The 12,219-nt window shown below is 45.0% G+C and overlaps 1 protein-coding gene and 1 long non-coding RNA gene across 4 annotated transcripts in view; both read left to right on the forward strand.

The window, feature by feature from the left end:
* Positions 1-9,587, forward strand: part of KCNJ16 (potassium inwardly rectifying channel subfamily J member 16) — a 36,014-nt gene extending 26,427 nt beyond the window's left edge. For all 3 annotated transcript variants that reach the window (XM_063175615.1, XM_063175617.1, XM_063175616.1), the window contains 2 exons: positions 6,264-6,737; positions 7,790-9,587. In XM_063175615.1, the coding sequence (XP_063031685.1) occupies positions 6,319-6,737; positions 7,790-8,654 (1,284 nt within the window). In that variant the 5' untranslated portion in view covers positions 6,264-6,318 and the 3' untranslated portion in view covers positions 8,655-9,587. The remainder of the gene's footprint in view (positions 1-6,263; positions 6,738-7,789) is intronic.
* A 22-nt stretch (positions 9,588-9,609) lies between these two features.
* LOC134428716 (uncharacterized) lies at positions 9,610-11,644 on the forward strand. The gene is made up of 2 exons (XR_010030444.1): positions 9,610-10,936; positions 11,056-11,644. It is a non-coding gene; the product is annotated as an uncharacterized LOC134428716 (long non-coding RNA).
* Positions 11,645-12,219: the final 575 nt, after the last annotated feature.

Raw genomic sequence — 12,219 nt, forward strand, 5'->3', positions numbered from 1 at the left:
CCACTCACCCACTGCTGATTACATTAATTCATTAATTACATCACGGCTATTCACAGCTGCCACAAACTGTTCTCCTGCTCCTGGGACAAAGGAGGGGGGTGGGGGGAAATTCCTCGATGGATTTTCTGGGGATGAGAGAAATCCCTGAGGTGCAGTGTGGGGTGGAACCTGCAGAAGGATGGGAATGGAGCTTCCATGGGCATCAGGGCCCTGAGCCAGGGGAGCAGGAATTGCTAATTAGGCTGGCACTGGGGTTTGGTTGCCTCACAGCTCATTTGCATTAAAGCCCAGGGGCCTGCAGAGTTAAGGAACAGGTTGGTTACTGATTATATATAAGTAATATATAATATATATAAATACAACATATATAAAGCATGTATAAATAATATATAACACCTATAAATATAATATAACATATATAAAAACACATATAAACAATAACTCTAAAAAACCAACAAATTTTATTTTACTGATACATAAACATAAATATAACATTTAAAATAAAATATATTATGTACATCTATCTAATAATTCAAAACCCGTTGAAACATAAATTAAAACATACATTTAAAAATATAAATTAAATACATATAAAAATATAATTTTTAAAACAACAACAACAACAACAAAACAACAACAACAACAACAACAACAACAATAACAATAACAATAATAATAATAATAATAATAATAATAATAATAATAATAATAATAATAATAATAATAATAATAATAATAATAATAATAATAATAATAAATTGATAATAAATTCCTGGATAAGTGCCACAGGAATGTTGGAATATCCCTGAATAAGTGGCATAGGAATATTGGAATATCCCAGGAAAAGGAAGGAAGGAAGGAAGGAAGGAAGGAAGGAAGGAAGGAAGGAAGGAAGGAAGGAAGGAAGGAAGGAAGGAAGGAAGGAAGGAAGGAAGGAAGGAAGGAAGGAAGGAAGGAAGGAAGGAAGGAAGGAAGGAAGGAAGGAAGGAAGGAAGGAAGGAAGGAAGGAAGGAAGGAAGGAAGGAAGGAAGGAAGGAAGGAAGGAAGGAAGGAAGGAAGGAAGGGCCTTAATGGTGCCCTACAATGGATTTATTTAGGTTTTGTGGGTGGTGAATTTTTTTTTAAGGAACAAGCCTTGGAGCCAATCCCAAAGCAGCCCTGAAGGTTCTGACTTGTCACATTTGTGGTCTCGGAGCTGAAACCCTTCCAGGGTTACACAACAATGACTAAAACTGGAAACCTTTCAGATCATTTCCAAAATGAAGCAGAAATCTGAGGTGATTGCTAAAGCAACACTGCAAAGAGAGAGAGGAACACCACTTTGAGTGTGGGGTGAGAGGGATTATTACCAATTTAAGAGAGACCCAGTTTAATTTGGAGGTTTGGGGTTGTTTTCTTTTTGATTTGATCTCAGAACAGAATTATCCTGGAAGCCAGATCTTCACATTGTTTTGCTTAATGTTTTACAAACAGGCTGTTGAGTGAAGTTGTCACCGAACAAAAATTCACCCCTATTGTTTACACAATGGGAAAAGGGAGTCATAAAAGGGGTGTAGCAGCAATTTGTTAGGTATTAGGTTACGGTGCAAGAGGGATTATCCTCACAAAACACTGAGCCCTGAACTCCAAATATCGGGATTAAATTGACAATTACATCCAGTGAAAGTCTTTGAAAGGCTCAGCTTGATGCTCGAGGCTTTGGATTGACTGTTCTGACAATCAGGAGTTGGAGTTGTTCTGGCACAGCTCAAGAGGAACCACATGAAAATAGAAATGTGATAAGAAAATCTGCTCCTGCTGGTGTTTGCTTTGTGGCAGCTCTTCAATGGGTAAAAGTCGGTGCTGGGTTTGTTCCTGGTTGTGCCACTGCACTCCTTTATGACCTTTGAAATACAGCAATTTCCTCCCGTGTCTGGTTGGGGTGAAGTTTTTAAAGTGTTATCAGTTTGGGGGTTCAGTGTGGAGGCCCCTGAACACAGATCTCTGGAGCACTTCTGTATCTCCCTGAGCATTTCAGGATCCAGCACAGTAAAACCCTGGCCTTGGCTTAGATAATTAACAATTATTCTGGTTTCAGAACTCTGATACATTTATTCTTTAGAACAACTCCCTGCCATTTAAACAAATCTGAGATTTCTCTGTTTCTGCCATTTAAATAAATCTTCTGAGTTTTCTCTGTTTCTGCCTTCCTACCACCCTGCCTGGCTTGGCTGCTTTATTTTTATCTCTGAAAAACTTTCATTTGAAGGGGCGAAATAAGAACAGAGAGAAAAAAAAAAAAAAAAATTCAGCTGTGCTGCAGTGCAAGGGGAGGCTCAAGATGTGCACAAACATGCCCAGAAATCCAGGAAAAAACCCACAGAAAGTAAAAGCAAGGCAGAAAAGGGGGAGGGTTTAAGTGTCAGTGTTAGAGGAAGGTGAAAACGCTTCCTGGCAACATCTGAGTCATTTGCAACAGCAGATCCCTGAGCTTTAGTGAGTAGAGAATGCTTTTAAATCCTCCCCCACCCCCGTTGTTAATCTTTACCAGGTAACAGGACCTCTCATGGAACCGTGGGGCTTTCTTAGGGATGTGTCAAATATTTCCCAGTTTGGAAAATCAGGCCTTTGAAACGACTCTGAGGTTGGAGGTCATCAGTCTGGCTGGGACTCTGTGGCCCTTGGTAATAATTTGGTGATAATCAGATTTTTGTGAATGTTCTGCAACAGAGGGACGAACAGCTGGGTTCCCAAACTCCCTGGGCTGCTCTGGGGCAGGGAAATCACGTTTCTGCTCCATGGTGTCCCCAGGAACGAGGGACAGACCCTAAAACTGATTTACATAGTCCAGGAAAATAATTTGATTCACATAATCCAGGAGCACCCAAAGGTGGGCCTGGACATGAATGTTCTGAGCTACATCAGTGTCAGAGAGTTATTAATTATGATACATGATTATTAATTATTATTGTTATTATTATTCCACTTGAGGGACTTGGAGAGGTGGCCTGGAAAAGTGCAGGTTTGGGTTATGTTTAAACACACCCAAAATACTGGGCAGGAGTGGCTGAGGAGGCTCTTTCCAGAGATTTTGGGTCACCTGGGGCAGTGTCCATTGTGTAATTTAGAATTTTGGGTCACCTGGGGCTGTGTTCAATGTGTAATTTGGGGTTTTAGATCCCCTGGGGCAGTGTCCACTGTGTAATTTGGGATTTTGGGTCACCTGGAGCAGTCCCCACTGTGTAATTTAGGGTTTTAGTGCGGCAGTCCCCACTATGCAATGCCAAATGCCTCTGAGAAATCCAAGTTTTAACAAAACCAAGAAAGCTTAACCCCGGTCCTGGGAGCAATCCTTGTCTGGTAGCCCTGCTCTGCACTGGTTCTTTTTTGCTCCATCCATCTCCAGGGCTCGATTTTTGATTTTGCTTTAGGGAGCTCTACATCACATTCCCTTTCTTATTGCAGATTTACTTTGGATTGTTTTGGGAAGTCCCAACCTGTTCCCTGGCTTCCTGTACCAGCCAAAAACCCATCTCAGACATCCACTGGAGTATTTCAATAAATACAACTTGTGCTTAGGACAAACCCTGTGTAAAGTCAGAATTCCCAAAAGTCATCTCCACATCAAAATTGTCTCCTGGTTGCGGCAGATGACCAGAAAATCAGAGTGGCCTTTACCCCATTGCTGTGTGTGCCTCCATCCAAGGTTCTCCCCACCAAAATCCAAAGTGAATCACAATTTTGCAAATGTGAAGATTTTCTGATGGCGACAACAGAGAGTGGGATCCATTTAGGAGTATTTGACTCGTAAATTTGAGTCCCTTTTAGAGTCCCGGGGTGTTTAGGAGTATTTTCAATGAACTCTGGTTTGAAGCAATCAATAAGAAAAGCACAACAATCATGGGATATTGAGTTGGGAGGATGAAAGATCATCTAGTGATGATTTTGGGGCCCTGATACCCCAAAATCCCACCCTGGGCATTCTTGGGAGTGGTGTTCAAACCCTCCTGGAGCTCTGGCACCCTCAGGGTTGTGCCCATTCACTGGGCATCATTGGCAGAATTATCCAAACCCTTCTGAAGCTCTGGCACCCTCAGGGTTGTGCCCATTCCTTGGGGACTCTCTGGGAGAAGAACCTGTTCCCAAAATCCAACAAAACCTCCCCTGACCCAACTCCAGCATTCCCTGGGTCCTGCCCCTGTCAGACAAGAGAGGTTGGAGCTGCCCCTCAACACAAAGCCCCACAAATATTTTTATTTAAGGTCGCATTGGCTCCTGATTGCAGTTCCCTTCATTTTCACACCTCACATTATGAGGTCCTTAAAAAAAAACCAAAGAAACAACCAAAGAACCAAACCCTCAACAGTTTCCAGTTTTTGTTTGTTGTTAAAGACAACTTTGAAAATGTTGGGTCTTCAACAGAGCAGGCTGTAGTGTTTGTTTAAAACTCCGAGCAAAGCAAGTCATATGAATGTTTCCAAAGACCCTATTCCAAGAAGTATTTTTGGAAACATTAATGTTGTGTTTTTTAATGAAGGCCACATTCTGAGGCTACGACACCATATGTCACATTCATTTCTGGACTGGAAAAAAAAAAAGAGAAAAAAAAAAAAAGAAATGGAAACTATGTTTGGCTTTTAAGTGTTTTTGGATGAATGTCTCTGCATGCTTGTCATTGTTCCTTGGATGAGGGGAGAGTTTTTGGGTTGTTAATCCAGTCCATCCAATATATTTTACACTCCTGGGCCTGACTCTCCTCTGCCTGGAAGTGTGTGCAGTCATTTCTGCTCAGCTGAAGGGAGTGAGGACCCGAGGAAAAGAATTCCCCTAGGAAAGTTGGTTTTTCTGAAATTCGCTCTTCTTAAATTCATTTTCCGTGGATTATTTCTTGGCTCCACTGAAAACCTACATCCAAACTCTGAAACCAGCTTAAAGATGGGAAAAGGGCTTGTCATTTTTCCATCAAAAACTTGCAGTTTCTGGAAGAATAATGACAGGTTTCCCACAAAAATATTAGGTTTGGTTTTTCTTTTTTTTTTTTTTTTTTTGATTTTTTAATTTTCCTTTAAGAATATGAGTTAGAAGCATGAAACTAGCAAAAAATTGGAATTTTTCTGCTGTGTCCCCATCACTTCTGGCTGGTTTGTGTGTTAATGGCTGGGATGTCATGAAATGAGCTGGAGACTTGAAGAAAAAGGATTTGCCTTTTTAAATGTCATAGTTTTTATTGGATTTCAGGTGATGAGATCTCAATTTCTAACATAATTCTTGTTCTTGGTCACTGAATATGGCCCAGGACTGGCGCTGCTCAGTTCCTCTCTGCTCTGACAGAGGAATCTCCTAATCCATATCACTTCCTAAATTTGTGTCACCCACAAATTCCATGAACACCCTCCCTGTTTGCTCCAAACTCATTAATCAAGATTTAAATATTTTTGGCAGCCGGATATTTTTTGTTTGCCTTGACGAAGGATTTCAGAGGCTTTCCAGGACCTCAGAGGGTTTTTTTTTTTTTTTCATTTGAAATGTAAATAATTTTCTCCAAATTGAACAAACATGTCTCTGTAGCACCAGCTCAGTCAAGTTCACTTCACAAGAGCAGGTTTTTCTGGAACATAAATAATGATGGATGATCATGTGTTTGATACATTTTTTGGTTAAAACACACCAGCACTGAATTTCCCTGCCTATGTGATTGAAGTTTTACCTCTAAATAAGGGGATTTCCCTATATTTTTTTTCTCAGTGGAGGAAAACAAGGAAAATTGCAAAAAGCAATTAATTACCTCCAATATTTGGCCAAATTTAAGTGGTTTTGTGCCATTTGTGACTTCTCTGGGGAGCTCGTCATGCTTTTAATGTTGCTTCATGGGATCATTAAAGGAGTTACTCACAACAGGGTCACCACAAAGGATTGGATTTCTCTTTTAATCTACAGACCAAATTTTAGGGTTGATAAGGACATTTCTAACTGGTTGAATTTGTAGCTGTGCCACATTTCCAGGCCTGGTTTTGAGCAAAATTGTGTGATGGATGTCACAGCCTGTACCCTTCCAAAAATTACCTGTGATGGTGATTTTAAGCTCACCTGGGGCAGTGTCCACTGAGCAATACCGAATGGCTCTGAGAAATACAAGTTTTAACAAAACTAAGAGAGGTTAACTCAAGTCCTGGGAGCAATCCTTGTGTCTGCAGTGGTTCTTTTTTGCTCCATCCACCTCCAGGCGTAAATGGAATCAGATCTGGAAATCCAGCTAAAAACAGACTTTCTCCTTTATTTCACAGATTTCCAATGAACAAAGCAAACAACCCCTGGGACCTTCTGTGAGCTGAGGCAGAGATGAGGAAGATGAATGACCAAAGTGGCTGCTATAGGCCCGTAAATATCCAGGGGAACAAAGTCAGTTACCGCGGCAGCTGCGGGGACAGCGCGGAAAAGGAGGTGAAAAGGCTGCAGAGGAGATTCCTGCACAAGGATGGCAGCTGCAACGTCTACTTCAAGCACATCTTCGGGGAGTGGGAGAGCTACGTGGTGGACATTTTCACCACGCTGGTGGACATCAAGTGGCGCCACATGTTTGTGATTTTCTCCCTGTCCTACGTGCTCTCGTGGCTGTTCTTCGGCCTGGTGTTCTGGCTGATCGCCGTCCAGCACGGGGACCTGTTCAGCGATGAGGAGGAGGTCACCCCCTGTGTGGCAAACGTGCACAGCTTCACAGGAGCCTTCCTGTTCTCCCTGGAGACCCAGACCACCATTGGGTATGAGCTGTTGTTCGTTTGAGTGTCCCCAAGGAGTCCCCATAAGCTGTTTGTTCGCTGGTAGCAGGCAAGGAGACTCCACACGGCTTCTGAGGATGCTCATTAGATGAGGGTTTATTGGGGGTCCCATCCCCAATATTGGGGTTTCTGAGGGTGAAGAGGGGAAGGGGAGGGAGGAGGAGAGAGGGAGAAAAGGGCCAAGAGAGCCTGGTCTGCCTCCCACAGCTTGACAGGGAGATTCAAAGTGGGCACGGAATAAGACTTGGGCCAATGGGATTACAGATGGATGATACGTCAGGGGAGGATTGCAGGCTTGGAATAAATTGTACATTTTCCATTGCTGGCTGGGGGCTCTGTACAAATCACAAATGGGATGGGACTGCTAGGAACAACCTTGAGATGTTTTATTTTCCAGCATTAGTCTCATTACATGGTTATGACAATGGGAAGATGCCATCTCAGAGAGTCTGAGCCAGCTAACTGATTGGCCATTAATTAGAAACAACCAACATGGACCAATCAAGGATGCACCTGTTGCATTCCACAGCAGCAGATAATCAATGTTTACATTTTGTTCCTGAGGCCTCTCAGCTTCTCAGGAGAAAAAAACCTAAGGAAAGGATTTTCCATAAAACATGTCTGTGACACAAACCCCTCTGATTTTATGGATTCCCACAATTCCCCCTCTTGGTTCACTTGTCTAGTTATTCTAGACAAGCATTAATATACAGAATATTTGTCCTTACTTCTCTACTTCTTACATATTTTTTCTACCATTCGATTTGTCCTTTTCTACTTCTTACATAATTTTTCTGCTGACCAATCTCATGGCTACAGCTTAGCTCCAATCACAGTTCTGCTGTCTCTGAGGCCTGCCTTTTGCAGCTTTCCCAAACTCCACTGATTTTATGGATTCCCACAATTCCCCCTCTCGGTTCACTTAAAAAAGAAACCTTTACAGAGGTTTCCATTGGTTTCCAAAGGTTACAAAGGTTTCCATTGGTTTCCAAAGGTTACAAAGACCACCATTTAACTTGAATGTGCCCCCACAGGTACGGCTACCGCTGCGTGACCGAGGAGTGCTCGCTCGCCATCCTCATGGTGATCCTGCAGTCGGTGCTGAGCTGCATCATCGACACCTTCATCATCGGGGCGGCCTTGGCCAAGATGGCCACGGCCCGCAAGAGGGCCCAGACCATCCGTTTCAGCTACTATGCCGTGGTCGGGCTGAGGGATGACAAATTCTGCCTGATGTGGCGCATCGGGGACTTCCGGCCCAACCACATGGTGGAGGGCTCGGTGCGCGCGCAGCTGCTGCGCTACAGGGAGGACAAGGAGGGCAGGATGACCATGGAGTACCGCGACCTGAAGCTGCTCAACGACCAGATCATCCTGGTCACGCCCGTCACCGTCGTCCACGAGATCGACAGCGACAGCCCCTTGTACGGCCTGGACCGCAAAGCTCTGGCCAAGGACAACTTTGAGATCTTGGTGACGTTCGTCTACACGGGCGACTCCACGGGCACCTCCCACCAGTCGCGCAGCTCCTATGTGCCCAGGGAGATCCTGTGGGGCCACAGGTTCAACGACGTGCTGCACGTCAAGAAGAAGTACTACAAGGTGGACTGCTTGCAGTTCGAGGAGACCACGGAGGTGTACGCCCCTCACTGCAGCGCCATGCAGCTGGAGCAGAAGGAGCAGGAGTGGAACCGCGCCGAGAAGACGCGGGAGAAGCAAGCGGAGAAGTCAGCCCTGGAGATCAAGTACAGCCAAAAGTCCCACAGCGCTGTTGCTCTCGTCACCAGCTGTGAGGAGCCTGAAGAGCCGGTGACAGCTCCCAGCCAGCCTCCTGGAGATGTTTCCTACAGGAAAGCAGCTGTGACCTTGAACAGGCTCTCCATAGAGTCCCAAATCTGACTTTTCCTGCCCTTGGAACCCCTCCCAACAAACTGTCCCCTCGTAGCTCCTTGGATGCAAACAATGAACTCGTGTGCAGCAGTATTTGTATCCCAGACCTTGCTGACAGCGTGCCCGCACTGTCACACATTGTCACACCCTGTCACAATGGGCTGGGCTGCCAGGGACAGCTGTGGGCACAAGGGAGCAGCTGCCACTTGGGATGCCCAGAGAGCCCCTCGAGCAAACCCTCTGTGAACTTTCTTCACAGGACTGGCCACGTCCAGGGACACGGAATGACCTCGGCAGGGCACACAAACCATGCCCTGGGTCTTCATTGGTTTGGAAAGCCCATTCCCAGTCCCTCCAGGAAGTTCTGAAGCTCCATTATCCCAACAAATGATTCCTCAGGTGGAGCCTCATCCCAGAGCTTCTCTGAGGAATCTACAGGGCTGTTTTTTGTAAGACAAGGGAATAGGTGACACCCCAGGGACAGCTGTGGGCACAAGGGAGCAGCTGCCACTTGGGATGCCCAGAGAGCCCCTCGAGCAAACCCTCTGTGAACTTTCTTCCCCTGCAGGGACCAGGGTTGGCCATGCCCAGAATGACCTCAGCAGGGCACACAGACCATGCCCTGGGCCCTCTGGGTAGGGGTTTCAAAGCTGCCTCACAGGTTTGGAAAGCCCATTCCCAGTTTCTCCAGGAAGCTCTGAAGCTCCATTATCCCAACAAATGATTCCTCAGGTGTAGGAATCCCAGAGCTCCTCTGTGGAATCTATGGGGATGTTCTTTGTAGGACAAGGGAATAAGTGACCCCAGTGCTCCTGGGAGGCTTTGGACACCCTGTGTTCACACCCTGCCCAGTCCTGTGGGATCCACAATAAAACCCTGGAGAGCTTTCATTCCCTAATCATGAGCCATTCCCTGAGGTGCTGCTCCCTCAGCAGCTGGAGGGATGCAGGAGGTCAGGAAAAAAAATTAAATCAAAACAAGACCTCCAGTTTTAAATCAGCCAAATCAGGTTGAGCCTTGAGGAGAAGATCATGCCTGGAGTGAGCTGTGCAATATTTTGTATCAAATCTTCATTTCATTTCATTTCGCTTTTCTTTTTAGCGTATTGCACTTCCTTGCAAAGACAAGGATCAATCTGGAGAACAAACGGGGTGGTTTTGTCAAAATGAAAAAGGCTTGTCTCAGTTGGCTGTGTGAAAATGACCCTTCACGGAGAAATCCAGCAACTCCTCTGTGGGCTCAAACTGGGAAAAAAAGGAAAACGCTCTGAAGGTGTCTGTGACGTGGAAGTTCCCGCTCTGCACATCTCTGTAATTATCCAGTGAGCAATGCCTCATCATGCTTTTTGCCCCCTGATGATTGCAGTTCATTTGCATTGTGTTTAATTACCCTGCAAACGTAAAATAATCATATTGGAGCTTGGGGGGTTGGTGTCACCTGCTCTTAGCAGCCAAGAAATTCAGTGTTTGGCTGCTCTCTGTGGCTCCTGGAGCTCTTCTGTCTACACAGGGGACTTCACTCCTCCTTGCCCAGGTTTTTGGGGAGTTGAGGGCAGCAGGATGAGTTTTTCCTGGAAGTGTTCATCCCTCTCCATTTGTTGCTGAAGGAGATGAAACTGCTGCTGTGGAAATGCTGGCTAACTTCAGGCTGCTAAAATTAGCTCTGACGAGTCACTCACATCACTCTGACTAATTAATTGGGTTTTTATGAGCTCATCACGTTTAATGAAGAAAAAATAGCTTGCTAAGTGTTTTGTTGGGGTTTTTTTTTCCCCCTGCAATTTACTCCGTGTAGTAGTAGGATTGCTGGATTATTTTAATGTATTTCTCTTTTGCTAGCACTTGTCTCTGGATAAATATGATCCCTTTAGGTAAAACTGAAGCCTGGGGGGTGTTGGTTATTCCAACAGTCATTAATTAGCCTCTTTTATGTGCTGATTCATCAGCAGCAACCACTTATAAGTGCAGTAAAAACCAACTTCTTGTATCCTGGATTTAAACACTGGCAGACATGGGGGAAATAGTCTAGGAAAAAATGGAAAGGAATGTAGGAAAATGTAGGAAAATGTGGAAGGGTCTCTGTACTTTTCTGCGGTGTTGGAAAAAAACACCATTGGGATTGAGTAAAATAGAATATCACCTTCCAGACATGGGAATTAACCCTTCCACTGCCCTCAGATCCTGACTGGGATGCTTTTATTTAATGCTTTCCCATTTTTGGGAAAGATGGGGAGCAATTGCTCCTTCCCAAGGTGCCAATTGTGACCAAAACGCCCCCAATTCCTTCCCAAGGTGCCAACTGTGACCAGAGTGCCCCCAAGTCCTTCCCAAGGTGCCAACTGTGACCCAAATGCCCCCATTCCTTCCCAAGGTGCCAATTGTGACCAAAGCGACCCCAATTCCTTCCCAAGGTGCCAACTGTGACCAAAACACCCCCAATTCCTTTCCAAGGTGCCAATTGTGACCAAAACGCCCCAATTCCTTCCCAAGGTGCCAATTCCAGGTGCAGATCCCCCTGTGAAGCTCAGGAGCTCAGCTGCCTTTCCCTCCCCAAGTTCTCTTCCCTGTGAGCCTCTGGAAAAATAAAAATCTTCCTTTGGAATGGCTTTGCTGGAAGTGGAAGCACCAGGAGCCTGGTTTAGGGATTTGTCCTGTGTGTTCTGGCACAGGGAGATGCAAATGATAAATACAAACACGTGAGTGAGGCTGGTGAGGTGTGCCTGGGTCAGGAAGAAACTTCTCTCCCAGGCATGTTAATTCATAAAAAAACATTTTATATCTTCTTCCACTTTTATCTCCAGCCTCTGATCCCAGCCCATGCTGCTCTCAACCAGCCTGGCTTTTTTTTTTTTTTTTTCCTGTTTGTTACTTTAATTTCATTTATCCCACTACAAACACAATGTATAATAATGATGAATAGCAATGCATGCAGTTCTTCCTTTTTGGTTTTTTTTTTTTTATGAATAAAGACATCAAAATAAAGAACATTCCTCTGCCACACACCTTGTGAGAGCACTTTGGGCTTTTCTTCTCTTCAGCTACAAGTTTTAAGCTTCCATATTCAGTTTCTCTGGGCAACCTGTGACAGGAGCTCATCAACTTCACAGGGAATAATTTCTCCATAATTCCTCATCCATCCCTGCCCTCTGTCAGTGGGAGCCATTCCCTGTGTCCTGTCCCTCCATCCCTGGTCCCAAATCCCTCTCCACCTCTCCTGGAGCCCCTTTAGGCCCTGGAAGGGGCTCTGAGGTTTCTCTGGAAGCTTCTCCTCTCCAGGTTTATTTTTAGGTGGGCTCTGTGTTCTGGTAGAGCCAGTCCTTAACCCTTCCTCCCTAAAAAAGGCTCCTGCAGGACACTGGAAACAAAGGAAAAATGGGATAAATAGATAAATAGGATCAATGAGAGGGAGGCTCTTCCTCCCCCATCTCCTCTTTCTCAATGAGGATTGCCCAGGGATTTTTTTTCCATGCCCATTGTAGGGCTGAGCAATAAAAAAGCAAGGAAGACTCCCAAAAACCCAACCAAAGGAACAAAAAGTGCATCCCCAGCAGGAACCTGAGCCTCCAGTCATTGCC

Source organism: Melospiza melodia, chromosome 24 (assembly GCF_035770615.1).
Source record: "Melospiza melodia melodia isolate bMelMel2 chromosome 24, bMelMel2.pri, whole genome shotgun sequence".
In the NCBI taxonomy this organism is placed as follows: Eukaryota; Metazoa; Chordata; class Aves; order Passeriformes; family Passerellidae; genus Melospiza; species Melospiza melodia.